A 27,197-nucleotide genomic window follows, 5' to 3' on the forward strand; every position below is an offset into this window, starting at 1 on the left:
ACTGAATCACACATGAGGAAAAAGGGTGGGGCTGCCAAATCTAGAGCCCCCTAGATGTCAAGGAGCATATAGGGTAAAATAAGGCATAAAAGGAAAGTTTACGTCAGACACTGAGAACTCAATATTACAGAAGCCGAGAGGAGTATAGAAAGTGCAAGGGGTGAAATTAAGAAAGCAAAGAGAGCGCATGAAAAAATATTGGCAAGTAAAATCAAGGAAATCCCAATGATGTTTCATAAATACATTAAGAGCAAAAGGATAACTAAGGAAAGAGTAGGGCCTATTAGAGACCAAAAAGGTAATCTATGTGCGGAGGTGAAAGATGTTGGTATGGTTCTTAATGAATACTTTGCGTCCGTCTTCACAAAAAAGGGGGACGATGCAGACATTGTAATTAAGGAGGAGGAGAGTGAACTATTGGATGGGGTAAACTTAGTGAGAGAGGAAGTATTAAGTGGTTTAGCATCTTTGAAAGTAGATAAATCACCAGGCCCGGATGAAATGTATTCCAGGCTGTTAAGAGAAGCAAGGGAAGAAATAACTGAGGCTCTGACCATTATTTTTCAATCCTCCCTGGATACAGGCGTGGTGCCGGAGGATTGGAGGACTGCTAATGTTGTACCATTGTTTAAAAAGGGAGCGAGGGTGAGGCCGAGTAATTACAGGCCAGTCAGTCTAACCTCAGGGGTGGGTAAATTATTGGAATCAATTCTGAGGGACAGAATAAACCGTCACTTCGAAAGGCACAGAGTAATCAAGGACAGTCAGCATGGATTTGTTAAGGGAAGGTCGTGTCTAACTGATTTGATTGAATGTTTTGAGGAGGTAACAAGGAGGGTTGATGTGAGTGGTGCATTTGATGTAGTCTACATGGATTTTAGCAAAGCTTTTGACAAGGTCCCACATGGCAGACTGGTCAAAAATGTACAAGCCCATGGAATCCAAGGGAGAGTGGCAAATTAGATCCAAAATTGGCTCAGTGGCAGGATGCAAAGGGTAATGGTCCAGTGGGGTTCCATAGGGCTCAGTACCAGGTCCCTTGCTTTTTGTGATATATATTAATGATTTGGACTTGAATGTGGGGGCATGATTAAGAAGTTTGAAGAATGATACAAAAATTGGCCGTATGGTTGATAGTGAGGAGGAAAACTATAGACTGCAGGAAGAGTGTCAAATGGAATTCAATCCGGAGAAGTGTGAGGTAATGCATTTGGGGAGGGCAAACAAGGCAAGGGTATACACAATAAATGGGAAGATACTGAAAGGTGTAGAGGAAGTGAGGGACCTTGGAGTGCATGTCCACAGATCCCTGAAGATAGCAGGATAGGTAGATAAGGTGGTTAAGAAGGCATATGGAATACTTTCCTTTATTGGCCGTGGCAGAGAATATAAGAGCAGGGAGGTTATGCTGGGCCACAGCTTGAGTACTGTGTACAGTTCTGGTCACCACATTACAGGAAGGATGTAATTGCACTAGAGGGTACAGAGGAGATTTACGAGGATGTTGCTAGGACTGGAGAATTTTAGTTATAAGGAAAGATTGGATAGGCTGGGGTTGTTCTCTTTGGAACAGAGGAGGCTGAGGGGTGATATAATTGAGGTGTACAAAATTATGAGGAGCCTAGATAGAGAGGATGGGAAGGACCTATTTCCCTTAGCAGGGAGGTCAATAACCAGGGGCCATCGATTTAAAGTGATTGGTAGAAGGATTAGAGGGGAGCTGAGAAAATTTTTTTCACCCAGTGGGTGGTGGGGTCTGGAACTCACTGCCTGAGAGGGTGGTAGAAGCAGAAACCCTCAACTCATTTAAAAAGTACCTGGATGTGCACCTGAAGTACCGTGACCTACAAGGCTACGGGCCAAGTGCGCAAAAGTGTGATTAGGCTGGGTGGCTCATTTTCGGCCGGCGCAGACATAACGGGCCGAATGGCCTCCTTCTGTGCCGTAAATTTTCCATGTTTCTATGGTTCTATGAATCACACACACGCTGGGCCGTGTGACACCGAGTCTCACACACGCCGGGCCATGTGACACCGAGTCTCACACACGCCGGGCCGTGTGACACCGAGTCACACACACGCCGGGCCGTGTGACACCGTGTCACACACACGCCGGGCCGTGTGACACCGAGTCACACACACGCCGGGCCGTGTGACACCGAGTCTCACACACGCCGGGCCGTGTGACACCGAGTCACACACACGCCGGGCCGTGTGACACCGTGTCACACACACGCCGGGCCGTGTGACACCGAGTCACACACACGCCGGGCCGTGTGACACCGAGTCACACACACGCCGGGCCGTGTGACACCGAGTCACACACACGCCGGACAGTGTGATACCGAGTCACACACACGCTGGGCCGTGTGATACCGTGTCACACACACGCTGGGCCGTGTGATACCGTGTCACACACATGCTGGGCCGTGTGATACCGTGTCACACACACGCCGGGCCGTGTGATACCGTGTCACACACACGCCGGGCAGTGTGATACCGAGTCACACACACGCTGGGCAGTGTGATACCGAGTCACACACACGCTGGGCCGTGTGATGCCGTGTCACACACACGCTGGGCCGCGTGATACCGTGTCACACACACGCTGGGCCGTGTGATACCGAGTCACACACACGCTGGGCCGTGTGATGCCGTGTCACACACACGCTGGGCCGCGTGATACCGTGTCACACACACGCTGGGCCGTGTGATACCGTGTCACACACACGCTGGGCCGTGTGATACCGAGTCACACACACGCTGGGCCGCGTGATACCGTGTCACACACACGCTGGACAGTGTGATACCGAGTCACACACACGCTGGGCCGTGTGATACCGAGTCACACACACGCTGGGCAGTGTGATACCGTGTCACACACACGCTGGGCAGTGCGATACCGAGTCACACACATACTGGACAGTGTGATCCTGAGTCACACACATGCTGGGCCGTGTGTGATACTGAATCACACACATGCTGGGGCTGAGGGGAGATTTAATTGAAGTATATAAAATTAAGACGGGACTAAATAGAGTGTAGGGGGAGGACCGATTTCCCTTAGCAGAGGGGTCAGTGACCAGGGGGCATAGATTTAAAGTAATTGGTTGAAGGATTAGAGGGGAGCTGAGGAGAATTTTTTTCACCCAGAGGGTGGTGGGGGTCTGGAACTCACTGCCTGAAAGGGTGGTTGAGGCAGAAACCCTCAACTCATTTAAAAGGTACTTGGATATACACTTGAAGTGCCGTAACCTACAGGGCTACGGACCAAGTGCTGGAAAGTGGGATTAAGCTGGATAGCTCTTTTTCGGCCAGCATGAACATGATGGGCTGAACGGCCTCCTTCTGTACCATGACTTTCTATGATTCTATCTACTTTCAAAGATGCTAAACCCCTTAATATGTCCTCCTTCACTATGTTTGTCCTATCCAATATTTCACACTCCTCCTCCTCCTTAACTACAATGTTTGCATCGTCCCTCTCTTTTGTGAGGACAGACGCTAAGTATTCATTAAGAACCTCATCTGCCTCCACACAGGCCCTACTCTTTCTTTAGTTATTCTCTTGCTCTTCATGTTTTTATAAAACATCTTTGGGATTTCCTTGATTTTACTTGTCAGTATTTTTTCATGCCCTCTCTTTGCTGTCCTAATTTCCTTTTTAATTTCACTCCTGCACTTTCTATACTCCTCTAGGCTTCCTACAGTATTGAGTTCTCGGTGTCTTCCCTTTTTTGCCTTATCTTACCCTGTATGCTCCTTGACATCCAGAGGGCTCTAGATTTTGCAGTCCCACCCTTTTTCGTTATTGAACATATTTGCTCTGGACCCTCACTATTTCCCCCTTGAATGCCTCCCACTTCTGACACCGATTTACTTTCAAGTAGCTGTTTCCAGTCCACTTTTGTTAAATCACTTCTCAGCTTAGTAAAATTGTCCTTTCTCCAATTGAGAACTTTTACTCCTGTTCTATCCTTGTCCTTTTCCATAACTATGCTAAATCTAACTGAGTTATCATCACTACCACCAAAATGCTCTCCCACTGATACTCCTTCCATCTGCCCAGCTTCATTCCCTGAAACTAAGTCCAGAACTGCTCCCTCTCTTGTTGGGCTTGCTATGTACTGGCTAAAAAAGTTCTCCTGAATGCATTTTAAGAATTCTGCGCCCTCTATACCTTTTACACTGATTCTATCTTCAATTCTTCTCAGAAATTTGCCTACATGTTTGCTCTTCTATCTCCCTCTGACTGTTCGGAGGTCTATAGTACACTCCCAGTAGTGTGAGTGCACCTTTTGTTCTTTAGTTCAACCCATATGGCCTCATTTGATAATCCTTCTAACATATCATCCCTCCTCACAGCTGTAATTGTTTCCTTTACCAATATTGGCACGCCCCTCCTTTTTTATCCCCCTCTCTATCTCGTCTGAAAACCCTGTAACCAGGAACATTGAGCTGCCATTCCTGCCTCTCTTTAAACCATGTTTCTGTAATAGCTAAGATATCATACTTCCACGTGTCTATCTGTGCCCTCAGTTCATCTGCCTTATTCACTAGACTCCTTGCATTGAAGTATATACCATTAAGCACTGCCAAACTCCTTCGTTGTCTATTTTCTAACCTTTGTTTCCTCTGCCTTCCAAACTCGCTTACTAATTGCCTGCCTTTCATTTCCAGCTCTGCTTCTCTCCCTTCTGAATCTAAGCTCGGGTTCCCATCCCCCTGCCAAGCTAGTTTAAACCCTCCCCAGCAGCACGTGGCACCGGCAGTAATTCGGAGATTACTATCTTTGAGGTCCTGCCTATTATTCTCTTTCCTAGCTCCTTAAAATCTGCCTGCAGGTCCTCATCCCTCTTTCTACCTATGTCATTGGTACAGATATGGACCATGACCTCTTGCTGTTCACCCTCCCCCGCCCCCCCCCCCTCAGAATGTTCAGCAGCAGTCGCTCAATGACACCCTTGAACATGGCACCAGGAAGGCAACATACCATCCTGCAATCACATCTGCGGCTGGAGAAACGCCTGTCTGTTCCCCTAACTATTGAACCCCCTATCACTATTGCTCTCCTGACCTTTCTCCTCCCCCCCCTCCCGCCCCCACCCCGTACAGCTGAGCCACCCATGCTGCTGTGGACTTGGCTCTGGCTGCACTCCCCAGACGAACCCTCTCCCTCACCAGTTTATATCTGTTAGAGAGCGAGATGCACTTAGGGGACTCCTGCACTACCTGCCTGGTCCTCCTTGTCTGTCTGGCAGTCACCCGTTCCCTTTCTGCCTGCTCACTCCTAAGCTGCGGGGTGACCTCTCCAGAAACGTGCTATCCATGTAGCTCTCAGCCTCGCAGATGCACTGCAATGACGCCAACTGCTGCTCAAGCTCCGAATCCCGGAGCTCGAGCTCCTCCAGCTGACGACACTTCCTGCACATGTGGCCATCCAGGACACGAGAAGCATCTTGGAGTTCCCACATGGCACAGGATGTGCATTCAATGGGACAGAGGTGCCCTGCCATGCCTCTTTTTATTAGATTACTACTAAGCCTACGAGAGACAAAAAAAAGAGAGGGTATATAATCAATTACATTTAAGAAGTCATTAATTGTCTGACTAAAATAGACAAAATCTGCAATAAATAATTGCTGGAATACTCAGAGGATCTGAGCCAACTGCCTGTGTTATTCAATCTACGTGCAGTGATCATGTCCAAACTCATGCTGCCACCCAAGATGACCTCGCTCTAGAAGTTGTTCCTCCAGCTCTCTGTTCCCCAGCTAGGGTTTAGCTTGGTTCTTGCCTGCCAGTTCCTCCCTTAGTGGTTCCTGTCAGCTGTCCTCTATTCCTTCTGACCTTCCTTCTTTTCTAGCTGTTTTCTTCCTCCATCTGTATTGGGGTGGCTGCCCCTCCCAAACTGCTTCCCCATCAGCTTCCATTTCCAATTTGCATAGCCTTCATGCTAGCAAGTCTACCACTCAATCTCCAGATGCTGCTGAACCCACCAGCTTCACTGCCAACTCTCTGCTTTTCCAACTCTGGATTGCACTATTTGCACTGGGGAGAAGGGTGGGGGAAGGAACAGGAAAACAGCTGACTGTTGAAAATTAGCACAAGTGCAGGAGAGAAACAGCACAAAGATTGTGAGGCGATTTTGAAGGTTGGAGAAATCAGTGAGCAGGAAGGGGACGGCCGGGTTGCATGGGTGGGAATCTGAAAAGCTTAATTCTGCTTTCAGAAAACACGATTGGTGAGCAACTGTTAAATTCAAAACTATCAGGGGATCTCTGTACTGCCTCCTGTCCCCACCCTGATGTTTGATCACCCACTTCCCTTCCTCATTAACTTCCTCCACCCGTGGGGTGACCACCTCCTGCAATGTGCATTCCAGGAGCCCTTCAGCATTCTGTATGTGATGGAGTGTCCCCAGCTGCTCCTTGAGCTCAGAAACTTTGAGCACAGACACTCAGTGAACAAAGGAAACACATTTCCATCAGTCTCCAGTGCCCAAAATCATCAGGTGTACCAAGTGACATGAAGTATTGGCCTGCTCCAACATACTGGTCCGACATAAGGGGAAGAGCCTCGAGGCGGTGAAGGCATGAGCAGGACAGCAGCTTCTTGGTACAACCACCATGGGACACAGGGTCACTGATAATAACACAAATATTTTTCATTCTAATATTTGCTTCAGCACTGCAGAGTAGAGGAAGATGCAGGTGAAAGCAAGAATGTTTTGTAGGTGGAGCCACTCCCTCAATTGCAACCCTCCCCCACCCCACCCCCAGCTCTTCTGTCACTGACTCATGTGGGGAAATGAATCAATGGGCGCTAGCAGGCACTCATTCCTCATGTGTCAGTCTAAGCAGTTTATGGGGCAAATTTTCCAAGACCCCCACCACTGTTAGGACCGAGTACACAACAGGCATTTAATCAGTAAATCAGGGGTGCGCTGCCTCGATTTCCCATCCGCTGACCCTGCATCGGCTATTTTCTGATAGGGTGCTCTCAGTGTGTGAGGCCCTATTGGTGTCACGGGGTCTCAATGGAAACAGGCCATTTGCCCTGACGAGTCGGTGTTGGTGTTTATCCTCCACACAAGCAGTTGTCCTAATCCCATGTGCCTGCCCTGTTCCCAAATCCCTTTATTACCCCCAAAAGTGCCTGCGAGATAATTGACCTTGGTGAGCATCAAAATCAAGCCTGATCCTGTCCTCGTTGTACCCACACTTTCCAGGAGAGTCACTGGCCAGCAGTCAGTAGTGGGACCCATGACTGATTCCTTCCTCTCCTTAGACCAAGAACACAAAGGACAGTTGTAGCACCACTACCACTACCATGATTCAGAAAAACTAACTCAGCACAGATCTGTCCTGTTAGCTCAATAGCATAGGAACAGGAGTAGCCCATTCAGCCCCTCAAGCCTGTTCTGTCATTCTATTAGAACATGGCTGATCTGAAAATCAACCCCATTTACCCACCATTGTTCCATATCCCTTGATACCCTTACCTAATAAAAATCTATTGATCGCAGTCTGAAAAATTTTAAGTAACCCAGGATCCACAGCCTTTTGGGGGGAGAGCGTTCCAGATTTCTACTACACTTTGTGTGAAAAAATGCTTCCTGATTTCACTCCTAAATGGCCTAACTCTAATTTTAAGATTGTTCTGGATTCCCCCACCAGAGTAACTTGTTTCTCTATATCTACCCCATCAAATCCATTTTATCATTTTAAAGACCTCGATTAGATCACCCCTCAACCTTCCAAACTCAAGGGAATACAAACCAAATTTATGCTAACCATCCTCATAATTTAACCCTTTAATCCTTAGTATCATTCTAGTGAATCTGCGATGATAAATGGTACATTCTCGGACTGGCAACCAGTAGCCAGTGGTGTTCCGCAGGGGTCGGTGCTGGGTCCCCAACTCTTTACAATCTATATTAACAATTTGGAGGAGGGGACCGAGTGTAACATATCAAAGTTTGCAGATGATACAAAGATGGGAGGGAAAGTAGAGAGTGAGGAGGACATAAAAAACCTACAAGGGGATATAGACAGGCTGGGTGAGTGGGCGGAGATTTGGCAGATGCAATACAATATTGGAAAACGTGAGGTTATGCACTTTGGCAGGAAAAATCAGAGAGCAAGTTATTATCTTAATGGCGAGAAACTGGAAAGCACTGCAGTACAAAGGGATCTGGGGTCCTAGTGCAAGAAAATCAAAAAGTTAGTATGCTAGTGCAGCAGGTGATCAAGAAGGCCAACGGAATGTTGGCTTTTATTGCTAGGGGGATAGAATATAAAAACAGGGAGGTATTGCTGCAGTTATATAAGGTAATGGTGAGACCACACCTGGAATACTGCATATAGTTTTGGTGTCCATACTTAAGAAAAGACATACTTGCTCTCGAGGCAGTATAAAGAAGGTTCACTCGGTTAATCCCGGGGATGAGGGGTGGACATATGAGGAGAGGTTGAGTAGATTGGGACTCTACTCATTGGAGTTCAGAAGAATGAGAGGCGATCTTATTGAAACATATAAGATTGTGAAGGGGCTTGATCGGGTGGATACGGTAAGGATGTTCCCAAGGATGGGTGAAACTAGAACTAGGGGGCATAGTCTTAGAATAAGGGGCTGCTCTTTCAAAACTGAGATGAGGAGAAACTTCTTCACTCAGAGGGTGGTAGGTCTGTGGAATTTGCTGCCCCAGGAAGCTGTGGAAGCTACATCATTAAATAAATTTAAAACAGAAATAGACAGTTTCCTGGAAGTAAAGGGAATTAGGGGTTACGGGGAGCGGGCAGGAAATTGGACATGAAGCTGAGTTCGGATCGGTCAAGGCCCTGTGGTTGGCGAAGCGGGTCCAGGGGCTGAGTGGCCGGGTCCTGCTCCTACTTCTTGTGTTCTTTAGATTTGAGGTTAGGATCAGATCAGCCATGATCTTATTGAATGGCGGAGGAGGCTCGAGGGGCCGATTGGCCTACTCCTGCTCCTATTTCTTATGTTCTTATGTTCTTACCCCTCCAAGGACAATATATCTTTCCTGAGGTGCGATGCCCAAAACAGAATGCAGTACTCCAAGTGGGGTCTGACCAAGGCTCTGTACAACTGGAAAAAAACATCACTACTACTCCACTATAGTCTAGGGTTAAAATCACAGTGTGTGATATCAGTAACAAATGCGCTCACATGAAATTCATTTGTTCATTATTTTAATGAAATGTTGAGCAAATAATTTTAAATAGGTTAGTGCCTTTGTTAAAAGGACAGAGGAATTTCATTAGAACACTTAGGTTACGATTATCACTCTGTGCAATTTAATATGAGCACAATTTTTTCACATGATGCAATGATAATGGAGTTGTTGACTAATCATGGCAATCAATCTTCATCAATCAGTCTACAACAGACCCAGAAATGAGGCGAGGAAAACCCCAGTGGTGGAAAGCTTTGGGAACCATAGATCCAAAGTCACATTTTTCCTCTCAGGCTACACGTCTCAAATTACTCATTTACTGTATCCCAAAATGTTATTTTCTGAAAGAAATCTACCTAATTTGCATTTAAATGAATCAATACTACCTGCTTCCATTATCTCCCTAGGGAGTCTGTTCCATAGATTGACCACTCTCTCACTGAAATGTTTCCGCAGTTTAGTTTTGAATTTACCCCCCTTCAAGCACAGGCCGTGTTCTCTGGTTCTACTGTTCTGGACAAGTTGAAATAGCTTGTCATGGTTTGCATTATCTAATCCCTTTAGAATCCTAAAAACATCAATCATATCAGCTCTCAACCATCTCTTTTCCAGTGAGAACATGCCCAATTTATATGTTCTTGATATGGTTCTTTCAGATAAAGCACCACAGACCAGACTCTATCGCTTTATCTAAAAGGGAAAACTGCTTTGCTAAATTTGAGAAGCAGCCTGGTATTCCATCACCAGGTGGTGGTTTGGCTCTTTAAGCAGTACTTTATCATAGAATCATAGAATCATACAGCACAGAAAGAGGCCATTCGACTCATCGTGCCTATGCAGGTTCTTTGAAAGAACTACCAATTAGTACCACTCCTCTGCTCTTTTCCCATAGCCCTGCAAATTTACCCTTTTTAAGTATTTATCCAATTCCCTTTTGAAAGTTACTATTGAATCTGCTTCCACCACCCTGTAAGGCAATGCATTCCAGATCGTAACAACTCACTGAGTTAAAAAAAAATTCTCCTCATCTCTCCCCTGGCTTTTTTGCAAATTAACTTAAAAACATCTTTATGAAATGTTTTTGTAAAATATAAATTGTTTCCTCTGAAATCAAAACAGACAAATTTAAACATATTAACTCGAACTGGGAATGAGGAACTAAAGGCCATGAACAAAAAATTAAGCAACAATGCAAATTGGAAGGAATTTACTTCCCCCACGTGCAGAGAATCAGATGTGTGGAATGGACTCAGGAAGGCGAGTTTAGGACTCTTCAGACAAGGAGCAATCAACATTTGGTCACAGTCTGCCAGGGAAGGAACGGATGGCCTCCATCACATGCACTATTTGCGTGTACTGCTCTTCAGCCTGGGGGCAGAGCCATTATAATGAGTCGAGTTTTACGCTGTGTATTTGCTTTAAACCTTGATTACATGTGTCTCTGGGCGCAGATGTACGGGTGTGTCGATTGTATAATCTATGCTAGTGAATCTCCCGTGGTGTTGCTCACAGGTAGTTCAGACCTACAGTGCAGATTCTGATTTTTTTACCACTGCCCTGCTGTGAGGTTGCAGAAGTGTTCCGATCTGAAGCAGCCTCTTCAGTGTGGCCCTGACTCATAGACAATGGGCAACGAGGAATAAGAAAACGGAATGTTGTTCAAAGCAGCTAACTGACAGAAGTTGATGACAGACACTGCAGCAAATGCACATGATGAGACAGCCTCCTTCAGCGAATCCACACTTTTATGTGTTGTTGGTAAATAACCAATCATTGTGTCATGCAATTTCTCGAACAGTGCAATCTCCATGGAGAGTCTTTCTGCTGACTATTAAAAAAAGTGAATAAGAGCCCCCAGCAACGCTCCACAAATAATGAAAATCTGGGATTTGGCTGAAGTTGCAACGCACTGAGAATAAATGAATAAAATTGGGCTGAGCATCACAGCATGTTACAGCTCCCCCGAAACGTCTCTAAACAGCCAGATGACTCTGTTGTACTGGTTGTGCGTGTGTCTTATCTGATTGCATCCTGAGTTATTGAAACATGGCATCACTTCTTTGTGCTCTGTCATGTCACATCCCCACAAGCACGCTTTCCAGCAAGAGTTATTGGATAACGGCTGGGTGTGAGAACTCTCACAGTTTTATTTTCCCCCCTTCTTAGCCCATGGCCAGGTTAACAATTGTAGCAACCCGTCACTTCAGATGAGCTCAGCTAAGTTAAATAGAATGATATAGAAATTAAATAGAATTACATACAATTACCTACAATGACATAGAATTGCATAGAAATTACATACAATTACAACATGGAAACAGGTTATTTGGCTCAGTCAATGTTGGTGTTCATCCTTCACACAAGCAGTTGTCCTAATCTCAGGTGCCCGCCCTGTTCCCATATCCCTTTATTCCCTTTTCCTTCAACCATCTATTCACAGACGTTGACAATCAGTAACTCTGCTTGTACATTCCACAATATCACAACACTCCATGTAAAAACGTTTCTCCTGCTCTCTGTCCTAAATCCCTTACAGTTAATCTTATATCTATGTTCCCTCATTCAAGACCCCTCAACCACTGGAAGCAGTCTGTTTCTATGTACTGTAACCTATCCCTTCACAAAGACCAATTATCAATCATGGGACCATCCTGGTCTGCATGGTATTTAACTATTTAACAACCACACAAGAGGTTGTTACACAAGATTATGGCTCATTGGATTGAGGGTAATATAATAACATGGATTGAGGATTGGTTGATGGACAGAAAACACAGAGTAGGAATAAACAGGTCATTTTCGGGTTGGCAGGTTGTAACTAGTGGAGTGCCACAAGGATCAGTGCTTGGGCCTCAGCTATTTACAATCTATATCAATGACTTGGATGAGGAGGCTGAGTGTAACGTATCCAAGTTTGCTGACGATACAAAGCTCGGTGGGAAAGTAAGCTGTGAGGAGGACGCAAAGAGTCTGCAAAGGCATATAGACAGGTTAAGTGAGTAGGCGAGAAGGTGACAGATGGAGTATAATGTGGGGAAATGTGAAATTATCCACTTTGGTAGGAAGAATAGAAAAGCAAAATATTTTTTAAAAGGTGAGAAACTAGTGAATGTTGGTATTCAAAGGGATTTGGATGTTCTTGTACAAAATCACAGAAAGTTAACATGCAGGTACAGCAAGCAGTTAGGAAGGCAAATGGTATGTTAACCTTTATTGCAAGGGGTTGAAATATAAGAGCAAGGAAGTCTTGCTGCAATTATACAGGGTTTTGGTGAGACCATACCTGAAGTACTATGTACAGTTTTGGTCTCCTTACCTAAGGAATGATATGCCTTAGTGGGGGTACAACGAATGTTCACTGGATTGATTCCTAGGATGAGAGGGTTCTCCTTTGAGGAGAGATTGAGTAGAATGGGCCAGTATTCTCTGGAGTTTAGAAGAATGAAACATATAAAATTCTTATATTGCTTGACAGGGTAGATGCTGAGAAATCATGTTTGACTAATTTATTAGAGTTCTTTGAGGAAGTAACAAGCAACGTGGATAAAGGGGATCCTGTGGATGTGGTGTACTTGGATTTCCAGAAGGCTTTTGACAAGGTGCCACATCAAAAGCTACTACACAAAATAAGAGCTCATGGCATAGGGGGTAACATGTTAGCATGGATAAAGGATTGGTTAGCTAACAGGAAACAGAGAGTTGGCATAAATGGGTCATTTTCAGGTTCCCATGATGTAACAAGTGGACTGCCACAGGGATCAGTGCTTGGGCCTCAACTATTTACAATCTACATCAATGACTTGGATTAGGAGACCGAATATATGGTTGCAAAATTTGCTTATGACACAAAGATAGGTGGAAAAGTAAGTTGTGAAGAGGATATAAGGGGCTCGATTTTACAATGGGTTGGCAGTGGTGGGGGGTGGGGGCGGTGAAGGTGTGCGTGGCAAACCCGCATGAACAAAACTTACCGTTTCCGACGCGATCGCACGTTGATTGATGATGATTAACGTCCTCTCCGGGTTTCGCGCCCAGCAGCTAGTCTGATTGACAGGCTGGCTGCCATCAGGAGCTGCAACGCGAGGGGAGGGGGATGAGAAAGAGAGAGAGCCAGACGTCATCCGGCACTGGAACGGAAGACCAGGGTGGGGGGGGCGGGGAAGAGGGGAAGATCAGGGGGGGTGGGAAGAGGGGCAGAATGAGAGGTGATCTTATTGAAACATATAAGATCCTGAGGGGTCTTGAAGGGGTAGAGGCTGAGAGGATGTTTCCCCTTGTGGGAGAGACTAGAACTAGGGGCCACAGTTTTAATAATAAGGGGTCTTCCATTTAAGATGGAGATGAGGAGAATTTTTTTCTCACAGGGTCCTGAGTCTGTGGAACTCCCTTCCCCTGAGAGCGGTGGAGGCAGGGTCATTGAATATTTTTAAGGCTGAGTTAGATAGATTCCTGATTAACAAGGGAATCAATGGTTATAGTAGGTAGACGGGAAAGTAGAGTTGAGATCACAATCAGGTCAGCCATGATCTTATCAAATGGCAGAGCAGGCTCGAGGGGCCGAATGGCCTACTCCTGCTCTTAATTCGTATGTTCTTATGCTGTTTCCCCTGGCTGGAGAATCAAGTCTCAGGATAAGGGAGGGTTGTGAACCTTTGGAATTCTCTACCCCAGAGGGCTATGGATGCTCAGTCGTTAAATACATTCAAAACTGAGATCAACAGATTTTTGGACACTAAGGGAATCAAGATATGGGGATAGGGTGGGAAAGTGGAGTTGAGGTCGAAGATCAGCCATGATCTTATTGAATGGTGGTGCAGGCTCGAGGGGCCGTATGGTCTACTCCTGCTCCTATTTCATATGTTCTTATGTTCTTATTTTCTGTAAAGCAGCAACGAGTGACTCACCCTTCTTCCTGTACAGTACTTGCGGTTCCTCAGGTAGGACAAGGCCGCAGTTCGTTGCGGAAGAATCAGGGTCACTACTAGGTTGACAAAGTTGCGTGTCCGGGTACAACACACATTCATAATGCAGGGCCCCGTTGTCCTGTAAAGATGCCACTTTGCAAAAGTTCTCCTCTGTACAACCTGAAAAAAAACAAAATGGAGAAACTTGCTCACTGATCAACAAAAACACAATTCCATCCCAAATTGGGCCAGTTTGGACACTCCAAGGAACACCTCACACTTTTTGTTCAAAACAGTGCAAATTTGAGCCTGGTTACTTTGAGTGTAACACTCCCCACTCCCTGCCCCTGGAAGTATTGGAACTTGAGTGAAGGTGTTAGCTGTGGCTCAGTGGGTAGCACTCTGGCCTACGAGTCAGAAAGGTTGTGGGTTCAAGTCCCACTTCAGGGATTTGAGTACAAAATCTATGCTAACACTTCAGTGCAGTACTGAGGGAACGTTGCACTGTTGGAGGTGCTGTCTTTCGGATGAGTTATTAAACCAAGGCCCCATCTCCTCTCTCAGGTGGATGTAAAAGATCCCATGGCACAACATTGAAGAAGATCAGGGGAGTTTTTCTTGGCCAATATTTATTCCTCAAACTACATCACTGAAAAACAGATTATCTGTTCATCGTCACATTGCTGTTTGTGGAACCTTATTGTGGGCAAACTGGATGCCGCATTTCCCACATTACCAAAGTGACTGCACTTCAAAAGTACTTCATTGGCCGTAAAGCACTTTGGGATGTCCTGAGGTCATAAAAGGCGCTTTATAAATGCAAGTTCTTTCTTTCACAAAATAAGATTTTGTCATGGAAGACACAACCCCTTTAATAAACATGTCCTGTGTTGTTTCGGGACTTCCTGAGGTTGTGAAATGCGCTATATAAATGCAAGTTATTTCATAAGTTCTTTCTTAACATTGGTAGTTACAGACCAAAGTTTCAGTTTTAAAATAGGGCAATAAGACACAAAATCAATCAAAAATAGATGAGATTGATCTAAACTGAGCTACTTACGTGCCAGGCACCACAACTCAGCCCGTGTAGTTGGAAACTGATGCTTGAAGAGCTGGTAACGTTGGTTCGGAACAGACTGGTTCAGATCTACCTGGACAAGCCTGGAGTCCAACCTTGAGAAAAGTTCCCTGGCGGTTTCTGTTCAACATAAAAAGCAATTTCTTAATCTACATTGACCCCTAAACCCATCATCGAAAGCTTGCACATAATGGCGACTACCATCTTTTTCACGCATCCAAAATAGTAAAATACATCCGTGTATCATAGAATCATAGAAAGTTATGGCACAGAAGGATACCATAACAAGATCATAAGAGATAGGAGCAGGAGTAGGCCATTCAGCCCCTCGACCCTGTTCCGCCATTCAGTGAGATCATGGCTGATCTGATTTTTTACCTCAACTCCACTTTCCCGCCCTTTCCCCATATCCTTTGACTCACTTGCTGATCAAAAATTTGTCTAATTCAGCCTTGAATGTATTCCATGACTCAGCCTCCACAGCTTTTTGGGGTAAAGAATTCCAAAGATTCACGATCCTCTGGGAGAAGAAATTCCTCCTTAGTTCCGTTTTAAATGGGTGACCCCTTATTCTGAGACTATGCCCCCTTTTTTTAGATTCCCCCATGAGGGGTAACACCCTCTCAGCATCTACCCTATCGAGTCCCCTCAGAATCTTGTATGTTTCAGTAAGATCTCCTCTCATTCTTCTAAACTCCAATGAGTATAGACCCAACTTGTTCAATCTTTCCTCATAAGACAACCCTTCCATACCCAGAATCAACCTAGGCCCATTTGGCCCATTGTGTCTATGCCAGCCGAAGAAGAGCTATCCAGCTTCATCACTTGGTCTGTAGCCCTGTAGGTTATGGCACTTCAAGTGCACATCCAAGTACTTTTTAAATGGGTGAAAAAATTTCTCCTCAGCTGCCCTCTAATGTTTCTACCAATTACTTTAAATCTATGCCCCCTGCTCACTGACCCCTCTGCTAAGGGAAGTAAGACCTTCCTATCCACTCTATCTAGGCCCCTCATAATTTTATACACCTCAATTAAATCTCCCCTCAGCCTCCTTTGTTCCAAAGAAAACAACCCCAGCCTATCCAATCTTGTCTCATAACTAAAATTCTCCAGTCTTGGCAACATCCTCGTAAATCTCCTCTGCACCCACTCTGGAGCAATCACATCTTTCCTGTAATGTGGTGACCAGAACTGTATGCAGTAGTCAAGCTTTGGCCTAACTAGTGTTTTATACAGTTCTAGCATGACCTCCCTGCTCTTTCTTTCTACGCCTCGGCTAATACAGGAAAGCATCCTGTATGCCTTTTTAACTATTATCTATCTGTCCTGCTTCCTTCTGGGATCTAAGGACATGCACTCCAAGGTCCCTCTGTTCTTCTTCACCTCTCAGTATCCTCCCATTTATTGTGTATTCCCTTGCCTTGTTTGCCCTCCTCATTACCTCAAACTTCTACGGATTGAATTCCATTTGCCACTTGCAGGATGATATCATGAACTGGTCAGGTGGACACATTCAAGTCTAAATCATTAATATGTGCCACAAAAAACAAGGAAACTACTATTGAGCCCTGCGGAACCCCACTGGAAACAGCCTTCCAGTCACAAAAACACTCATCGACCATTACCCTTTGCTTCCTGTCACTGAGCCAATTTTGGATCCAACTTGCCACTTTCCCTTGAATCCCATGGACTTTTACTTTTTTGACCAGTCTGCCGTGTGGGATCTTGTCAAAAGCTTTGCTAAAATCCATGTACACTACATCAAACACGTTACCCTCATCGACTCTCCTTGTTACCTCCTCAAAAAATTCAATCAAGTTAGTCAGACAGGACCTTCCCTTAATAAATCCATGCTGACTGTCCTTGATTAACCTGTGCCTTTCTAAATGAGGATTTATGCTGTTCTTCAGAATTGATTCCACTAAGTTTCCCACATCGAGGTTAGACTGACTGGCCTATAATTACTCGGTCCATCCCTTTCTCCCTTTTTAAACAATGGTACAATATTAGCAGTCCTCCAATTCTCTGGCACCATGCCTGTAGCCAGGGAGGATTGGAAAATGATGGTCAGAGCTTCCGTTATTTTCTCTCTTGCTTCTTTTAACAGCCTGGGAATACATTTCATCCGGGCCTGGTGACTTATCTACTTTCAAAAATGCTAAACCCCTTAATACTTCCTCTCTCACTATGTTTATCCCATCCAATATTTCACACTCCTCCTCCTTAACTATAATCTTTGCATTGTCCCCCTTTTTTTGCGAAGACAGACGCAAAGTATTCATTAAGAACCGTACCCACATCTTCCTCCTCCACACACAGGTTACCTGTTTGGTCTCTAATAGGCCCTATTCTTTCCTTAGTTATTCTCTTGCACTTTATTTATTTATAAAATATCTTTGGGATTTCCTTGATTTTACTTGTCAGTATTTTTTCATGCTCTCTCTTTGCTTTCCTAATTTCCTTTTTAATTTCACTCCTGCACTTTTTATACTCCTTCAGGCTTTCTGCAGTATTGAGCTCTCACTATCTGAAACAAGCTTCCCTTTTTTGCCTTATCCTACCCTGTATGCTCCTTGTCATCCAGGGGGCTCTAGATTTGGCAGTCCCACCCATTTTCTTTGTGAGAACATGTTTGTTCTGAACCCTCACTATCTCCCCTTTGAATGCCTCCCACTGCTCTGACACTAATTTACCTTCAAGTAGCTGTTTCCAGTTCACTTTTGCTAAATCAATTCTCAGCTTAGTAAAATTGGCCTTACTCCAATTTAGAACTTTTACTCCTGTTCTATCCTTGTCCTTTTCCATAATTATGCTAAAACTAACTGAATTATGATCACTGCCTCCAAAATGCTCTCCCACTGATACTCCTTCAACCTGCCCAACTTCATTCCCTAAAACTAAGTCCAGAACTGCCTCCTTCTCTTGTTGGGCTTGCTACATATTGACTAAAAAAGTTCTCCTGAATGCAATTTAAGAATTCTGCACCCTCTTTACCTTTTACTCTGATTCTATCCCAGTTAATATTAGGGTAGTTGAAATCCGCTTCTATTACTGCCCTATTGCTTTTGCACTTCTCAGAAATTTGCCTACATATTTGTTCTTCTATCTCCCTCTGACTGTTCGGGGATCTATAGTACATTCCCAGCAGTGTGAGTGACCCTTTTTTGTTCTTTAGCTCAACCCATGTGATGATCCTTCTAACATATCATCCCTCCTCATAGCTGTAATTGTTTCTTTAACCAATATTGCCACCCCCCTCCTTTTTCATCCCCCTCTCTATCGCGTCTGAAAACCCTGTAACCAGGAACATTGAGCTGCCATCCCTGCCCCTCTTTAAGCCATGTTTCAGTGATAGCTAAGATATCATACTTCCATGTGTCTATCTGTGCCCTCAGCTCATCTGTCATATTCACTAGACTCCCTGCATTGAAGCATATGCCGTTAAGCACTGCCAAACTCTTTTGTTGTCTATTTTCTAACCTTTGTTTCCTCCGCCTTCCAAACTCGATTACTATTATTTTCATTTCCATTTCCAGTGCATCTGAAAATATCTGGGCCAGAACAAGTTTAGAGTATATTAGGACAAAGGGAATCCTGCATTTTTATAGCTCCTTATCATGTCTCTTAGAAATTATTTGAAGTTTTGTAGACATTTTTTTAATATTCATTCTTGAGATATGGACGTTGCTAGCAAGGAGGGCAATTATTGCCCATCCCTAGTTGCCCTTTAGAAGGTGATGGTGAGCCTTCTTCTTGAACTTCTGCAGGCTGTGTGGTGAAGGTGCTCCCATGGTGCTGTTAGGTAGGGAGTAGCAGGATTTTGACCTAGCGACAATGAAGGAATGGTCATATATGCAGAAGTCAGGATGGTGTGTGACTTGGAGGGGAACTTGGAAGTGATGGTATTCCTGTGCACATTGTCCTTGTAGGTGGTGGAAGTCATGGGTTTGGGTGGTGTTGTTGAACAAGCCTTTGCTAGTCGTTGCAGTGCATCAGGGCCGATGGTGGAGGAAGTGGATGTTTAAGGTGGTGGATGTGCAGATATTTTGTGCGCAGTAAAGCCCCACAAACAGTAATTTTTTTTCTGGTTGTGTTGCAAGAGTAATATTGGCTAGGAGAAGAATGAATATTGGTATCATTCACTCTGAAAAACTATGCAGGCACACTTTTCACTGTGGTGAAGGGTTTTACTTTCTGAGCCCCTCAGTTCTATTTCAGTAAGATATAATCAAGGTCCTCTATGCAGGTGTGTATCTATTCAATGGATTTGTTGTATTAAAAACTTAGATCATGTTCTCCTTTAGGCCTTTTCTTTGTACCTTCCTACACTCCCTTTACAGCTGAACTGTAGTTTAATGGGTTCATATGAAGTATATTTGTCTGCTATGCCAGTGCAGACATTAACCCATTTAAAATAAACAGGTTAACACCTTTCCTAAAATAGCAAACAAAAGAACTTATAGTTATTTAAGATCTAATGGAGGTATTCAAAATTATCAGGGATTTAGATAAGGTAAATGGGGAAAATTTATTTCCACTGGTTGGTGAGCCAATAACCAAAGGGTATGAATTTATGATGATCAAAAGAACGAAGGGAGAGGTTAAGTGAATTTTTTTACACAGATGTGTGATAGGTCCTAGCAGAAACAGAGGCAGATTAACTTTTGAAAGGGAGATCAATAAATATTTGAAAAAGAAAAACTTAAAAGTGTATGAGGAAAGGGCAGGGGAATGGGACCAAGCGGATAACTCTCTGAGAGCCAGCACAGGCATGGTAGGCCAAATGGTCTCTTGTGTGCTGTCAAATTCTATGAATCCCATTTGAATCCATCAAGCGTTTGTATGCCATCATTACACAGCACAATTTTCAGGCCATAGAGTCTGTAATAAAAGGCCAGTAGTGGACAGTGCAGTCGGGCAATATGTTGAAATGATCAAATCCCTTCCCCGATCCAAAGTGTTAATGATTTCAGCCATGGTGTGAGAAGCCACCTGGTAGAATCCAAGTGCTCCCTCAACGGGAGGCAAGGGAAGAAAGGTGGAGACTCCCTGGCATCTGGCTTCAGGTTGGCTTTGCCGAAAACCGGAAAAGAAAACAGGAAAAATGTTACATAGAATTACACAGAATGTATAGCACAGAAACAGCCCATTCGGCCCAACTGTTCTATGCTGGCATTTATGCTCCACACGAGCCTCCTCCCTCCCTACTTCATCTAACCCTATCAGCATATCCTTCAATTCCTTTCTCCCTCATGTGTTTATCTAGCTTCCCCTTAAATGCATCTATGCTAATCGCCCCAACTACTCCTTGTGGTAGCGAGTTCCACATTCTAACCACTCTCTGGGTAAAGAAGTTTCTCCTAAATTCCCTATTGGATTTATTAGTGACTATCTTATATTTATGGCTCCTAGTTCTGGTCTTCCCCACAAGTGGAAACATTTTCTCTTCATCTACCCTATCAAACCCTTTCATAATCTTAAAGTCCTCTATCAGGTCACCCCTCAGTCTTCTCTTTTCTAGAGAGAAGAGCCCCAGCCTGCTTAATCTTTCCTGATCGGTGTAACCTCTCACATCTGGTATCAACCTAGTAAATCCTTTTTGTACCTTCTCCAGTGCCTTCCTATCCTTTTTATAATAGGGAGTTCAGAACTGTTCACAGTGTGGTCTAACCAAGGTTCTATACAAGTTTAACATAACTTCTCTGCTTTTCAGCTCTATCCTTCTAGAAATGAACCCCAGTGCTTGGTTTGCTTTTTTTGTGGCCTTATTAACCTGCATTGCTGCATTTAGTAATGTGTATCTGTATCCCCAGGTTCCTTTGCTCTTTTACCCCATTTAGACTTATTATCCAAGCAGTATGTGGCCTGACTGCTGCCTGACTTGCTGAGCTTCTCCAGCATTTTCTGTTTTTTTTCAGATTTCCACCATCCGCAGTATTTTGCTTTTGATTCAGTATGTGGCCTCCTTACTCTTCCTACCAAAATGTAATACCTTACACTTATCTATATTGAAATTAATTTGCCAATTACACGCCCATACTGCAAGTTTATTAATGTCTTCCTGTATTTTGCTGCAGTCCTCCTGCTAAACCCCCTAATTTGGTGTTGTCCGCAAATTTTGAAATTGTACTTCCGATTCCCGAGTCCAAATCGTTTATGTAAATAGTGAATGACAGTGGTCCCAGCACTGATCCTTGTGGAACACCACATCCCACCTTTTGCCAGTCTGAGTAACTACCTTTAAGCTCTACTCTTTGTTCTGGGTAAGTCACTTGCAAAAGCGATCAAAGAAAAAGGTCTGAGTGGCTATTGAAAAGGAATAATTAAATACTCTGTACAACTGCTTCCACAATCATGTGCTCCCAGAGAGGGTCGGCAATCATAGGGAACAATGGTCGGAAACTCATGGGCCCGCAACCTCATGATTTTCCATGGAATTAATACATGGAAAATTAAGGGATGCGAGCCTATCATTTCTAACCTAGCGCTCCCTGTGACCGCCAATCCTCACCGAGAGCCTTTGACCTGAATTTTCCGATCCAGTGGGAATTGTCCCCTCCTGCCCCCGGATTGATGGTGGAGCAGGCTTTACCTCAGCCTGTCTGGTGAGCGCTGACCTGAGTGGATCTTCGGCAGGCCCATTAGCATAATTGTGATGCACCTCCTCCAGTGCCACTGGATGGATTATCCAGCTCTGATGAGGGAGGGAAATGGCTGCAGCATCTGCCTAAGTGTAGCACGGCTGACAGCGTCGGCAGAAGAAAAAGAAATTCAATACTTTTCAACTTATAAAAAATCTCCCAACTTGCTCTGCAATCGATTGCACTAGGCAGGGTGATCCTTTAAATTTTAGCACTCCTGAGGAGACTGAGACTTTATTGACAGGAAATAGGTCATATGACATATTCCCGTCATTCTCGTGTAATTTAAATATGGCTGCCCACGTTTGGATGGACCTATTCAATATCCACCATCATTTTATGTGGGAAATCCCAGAACGTGGTTGACTCTTAACTGCTCTCTGAAGTGGCCTAGCAAGCCACTGAGTTGTATCAAACTTTCTCAGACCAACAAGGGATGGACAATAAATGCCAGCGATGCCCAAATCCCAAGAATGAATAAACAAAAACTGGAGACAGACACTGGGGAGCTGATGGAACAGCCCATCCACAACAGCCCAACCACCACCTGAAGATGGGTGGAAAATATACCCTCTTGTGTCTCAGCATCACAAATACCTGGTGGATCTGGGGTCTGTTGATCCTGGTGAACTTTTCCAGTGCACTCAGCAGTTGACTTCAGCCGTGTGTTCATGTCGGAATCTGAAAAGCATTTGGAACAATAAGTTTGGTCAGTCAGCCTATGTTGCTAGTGTAGGAATTCAGTGAAGAATAAACCTTTGCCTGTAAGAACAGTTCATGGGCCGGAACACAAATGAAATGGCATGAGGGAGAGTGTGGTCAACAGTGATACTCCACATGCATCTAATTCTTGGACAAGACAAGTTGCTATGCCTGGTTCTGCTGAGAAACCATTGATTTGCAATTTATGGCCTTGAGTGCAAGGTCGTTGAGCAGCCCTTGAACTAAAAACTTGATCAGGCCTGGTCTTCACAAGAGAGCGTAGTACATCTTTATTATTCATTCCAAAACAACCGTTCGCATTCTGGGGGGAAAAAACAAATTGTTCCAATGGAATTCTAGAGTAAAAGACCTTCAGACCAGGATAATGGTCCCATCCTGACAGCTCTGCATTCGGGAACAAAACATATAGCGCTGTCAGTTCTAAATAATGCCAGTTAAACTGACATTTTAATGGATGAACAATCAGGTGGGGGGACTGGGTGGGTAAGTGGGCACTTACCTCGAATTATGAATTCGAATTCCCGATATGCATTCGCATCATGTGACACTCTGCACCGGGAATGCTGATTCACGTGAATCTACATCTTAGTCAGAGCGAATCAAGGTTTAGCAGCCATTGCTCCTCAACTCACTAAGAGACCAGGACAAGTTTAAAAAATAATTATCTGACCTAAATGATTTAGTATCTATGCAGTGCTAAGGCATACAGACCAAGGTTCTACTTCTTGCCTGCGCTAACTTAGCTCATCCCAGACAGTGTGGTGCTGGGGAGCTACATTATTTTTTATTGTCACTAAGGGAGGGAAAGAGGGGAGGATAAGCACAGAAATAGATTTGGTCATGATGCTTACCACAGTGGAATAGCCTGCCAACACTTATTGTCAAGGCTCCCACAAGAAGATTGGTCACTTGAGCAAGGTACCAGAAAACTTCTGGCATCCTGAAACTGTATTCAACATGTGATGTGGAAGAGGTTAGATGGAGGAGGTGAAGGGGGAAGGATCAAACAAAATGAGCAACAACAATAAATTTAAAGCAATAATATGTAAAGTACAGCAGAATATAAAGCTCACCCTGCCAGAGATAGACACGCTGGAAACGGTTAAACGATCTCTGAATTTCTTCCTTCATGTCTGCAGTCAGTTCTGTCGAGTACTCAGCATCCACAAAGTTCTTTGATAAGAGCGCATAAGCTGTATGGAAATAAAATATCTTAGTGTAGTTCTGATTATCTTTTCTTTCACAGTAAACTGTTCTTTGATGAGTTGAAAGTTGTAAGCCTTGCCTTGTGCACGAGAAAGGAAGAAAATTATCTTTGTGTACAGGACAGGACTCAGACATGCACAAACACAGTGAGGGAGATGAGAGGTTAAAGATTAAGGGACTAGAGGATTTTCTGCAGCATTCTTACTGTATTGACACAGCCTGTTGTGTTAAATAAATGAAGGATTATTGGATCACCTGCATTCTGTCAACTTATCAGAACCACATGAACAGGTGCTGATAGGTTAATAGGGTTTTGGTAATAAGCCATCTTTTGAACTTCTTTTCTTCTCTCTCTCTTTCTCTGTTTTATTGATATTTCTATGGTCAATGCTCTTCTGAACTTCCCTCCAGTGTTCCTCCTAATCTCCATTATGCACACATTTCCTCCTCCTTCCTTCCTCACTGTTTTGAAGTCAAAATTCACTGGCTACTCATTTCAACTCATTTTTCTTTGCCCCAGGACCTTTAAACTCTGGGTCTCCTTGAAACCCTCGGTGTTCCTTCTACAATCTAGGCATTTTAAAGCCCAAGTTTGGTGTTATTTCTTGATTTACCTCATCTTCTCTTCTACTCTTATCAATGTTGGTGGTATCTTGCACTATGGGCCTTGGGCCCATCATCTTGGTTTTGTCAATAGCAAAAAAATGTAACAGCGTTAATGAGGAGTAATGCAGAATATAGAGGTGGCAAAGAACCTATGGGATACAGGCTAGGCCAGGGTGGTATTTCCATTTCTGATGCTAACTATCGTCGTGGCCTCTCTGAGTGAGATTGTCAAATTAATACCAATAGAAAGTAGTTTTGTACCAATGAATTGTTCTCATTGGGAATTGGGTAATACCTTGTTTCACTTAGAACCATATTAAGACTTATCATAGTATCATAGTAGGTACAGCACAGGAGGAGGCCATTCAGCCCATCATGCCTGTGCCAGCTCACTGAAAGAGCTGTCCAATTAGTCTCATTCCCCTGCTCTTTCCCCATAGCTCTGCAAAGTATTTATCCAATTCCCTTTTGAAAGTTACTATTGAATCTGCTTCCACAACCTTTCAGGCAGTGCATTCCAGATCATTACAACTTGCTGTTTAAAAAAATGTTTCCTCATGTCGCCTCTGGCTCTTTTGACGATTAACTTAAATCTGTGTCCTCTGGTTACAGATCCTTCTGGAAATAATTTCTCTTTATTTACTCTGTCAAAACCGTTCATGATTTTGAACACCTCTACCAAATCTCCCTTAACCTTCTCTGTTCTAAGGAGAACAACCCCAGCTTCTCCAGTCTCGCCACATAACTGAAGTCCCTCATCCCTGGCACCGTTCTAGTAAATCTCTTCTGTACCCTCTCTAAGCACCTGATATCCTTCCTAAAGTGTGGTGCCCAGAATTGAATACAATACTCCAGCTGAGGCCTAACCAGTGTTTTATAAAGGTTCAGCATAACCTCCTTGCTTTTGTACTCTATGCCTCTATTAATAAAGCCTAGGATACCAGATGCTTTTTTAACAGCCTTATCAACTTGTCCTGCCACCTTCAAAGATTTGCGGATGTGCACCCCCAGATCTCCCCCTTCCAGCACCCCCTTTAAAATTGTACTTTTAGTTTATATTGCCTCTCCCCATTCTTCCTACCGAATTTCATCTGCCATGCGTCTGTCCCTTTCACCAGTCCATGTCCTCCTGAAGTCTATTACTATCCTCCACATTGTTTACTACTTTTCCGAGTTTTGTGTCATCTGCAAACTTTGAAATTATTCCCTGTATACCCAAGTCCAGATCATTAATATATATCAAAAAGGTCCTAATACTGATGCCTGAGGAACACCGCTGGATACTTCCCTCCAGTCTGAAAAACAACCGTTCAACACTACTCTCTGCTTTCTGTCCCCTAGCCAATTTTGTATCCATGCTGCCACTGTCCCTTTAATCCCATGGGCTTTAATTTTATGGGCTTTAACATTTGGTCTACTCTAATTCATTCGTTCCCAGGAGTTCAAGACCATGCAACTCCTTGTGGGAGAAATTCAGCATATGGCCGCCCATTTTGTGCCTGAAAACAGGCAGCCAGGCGGGGAGGGCATATCGGCTACCCCTTTGATGCCCATGGCTCACCTGGTGCCATAGAGCGGGTGGGGGGGGGCCAGTAAAAGGGCAAGCAGCACGCCTGCCTGAAACGGGCATAAGGCTGCTTAAATATGAAAATCGGGGACCTACACCAGTAGTAAGACCCCGCTCAGGTGCAAATGGGTGGAGTGTGTGCCATGCATGCCCCACCTAGCTGAATCAGGTGTAAAAGGACCATTGGAGGGTTCTCAAACAAAAAGGCCCAGGAAGTTTAGAATTATTACTTTTGTGGGCCCAGGAGAAGCAGGAGAGTTCCTCTTGGGCCTGGAAAAAAACTGTGGCCTGCTGCCGGAACATTCGTGACCCTCCCCAGGGATCCCCTTCCCCCTCCCCTCCCTCCAGACCCGAGCTGCTGGCTGGTTCAGAGTGGAAGCCAACTGATTTCCTTCCCTCTCCAACCAGCGAGCTGCAGCAGGGTGCCCGTTTGGTGCCTCCAGCATTCCAGCGGCATTTGGCTCAGGTCAAATTTGGCTTGGGCCTCAGTCTAGCTCGGACCAGCGCCTGAAGCGCCCGTTTTGGGCGCAATTTGAATTTCTCACTGTTATCTCCCTCGGTCTTCCCTTCCTCCTATAATATACATCCTTTTAAAACCCATGTTGTATTCAACTAGCCATTACTCATTGGTTTACCTTGCCTTCACTCTTTGGTAGTGTCCTGTTCTATTTCCTTAGCCCTTGGCAGGTAAATGGAGTTGAGGTATAGATCAGCCATGATCTAATTGAATTGCGGAGCGCTCTCGAGGGGCTGAATGGCCTAGTCCTGTTCCTATGTTCAACTATATTTCTTAAAAATGCCATCAGGTATGATAGGATCTGAACACAGGTTCCAGAGGTGCGAACCCATTGTATCACCCAGCCTCTGCAAGAAAGAATGAAGTTTAAACATCTTAGGTAAGCCAACCCTGTAGCAGCGCTGGGAGCAAAAGGTACTGTCGAAGTTGGAAAACCACAGCTCTACGAGGAGCTGCTGGCCTGAAGCCTGGTGATCGCAGGGGGCGATACTCAGTCAGAAGAGAAACAAGACAAAGAATCGGGCCTGTCTGTTGCAATGGATGACAGGGATCCAGCTCTAAAAATAAAATTGTTATCACAATAATTAAACATCAAATTGTGCAGTCCCTTCAGTGTAATAACAATTAATTAGATCTACATGTTGTGGAGAGGCATTATTCATGGATGTTTATTCTCTTACTGATAGTTACAATCATTTTGTTTAATTTAATGTCATTAAATTTACTGGAAGTTAAACAGGACTTATTATTAAGTCAGCAA

At 44.3% G+C, this 27,197-nt stretch overlaps 1 protein-coding gene across 1 annotated transcript in view; it reads right to left on the reverse strand.

Moving 5' to 3' along the window:
• tg (thyroglobulin) overlaps positions 1-27,197 on the reverse strand; it is a 419,486-nt gene that overhangs the window by 264,051 nt on the left and 128,238 nt on the right. Inside the window, exons 28-31 of the mRNA XM_067976982.1 lie at positions 23,615-23,734; positions 22,416-22,499; positions 15,160-15,297; positions 14,100-14,279 (exon numbers count right to left, since the gene is read on the reverse strand). Of these exons, the coding sequence (XP_067833083.1) occupies positions 14,100-14,279; positions 15,160-15,297; positions 22,416-22,499; positions 23,615-23,734 (522 nt within the window). The remainder of the gene's footprint in view (positions 1-14,099; positions 14,280-15,159; positions 15,298-22,415; positions 22,500-23,614; positions 23,735-27,197) is intronic.

The sequence above is a fragment of the Heptranchias perlo genome, chromosome 3 (genome assembly GCF_035084215.1).
Source record: "Heptranchias perlo isolate sHepPer1 chromosome 3, sHepPer1.hap1, whole genome shotgun sequence".
NCBI lineage: Eukaryota > Metazoa > Chordata > Chondrichthyes > Hexanchiformes > Hexanchidae > Heptranchias > Heptranchias perlo.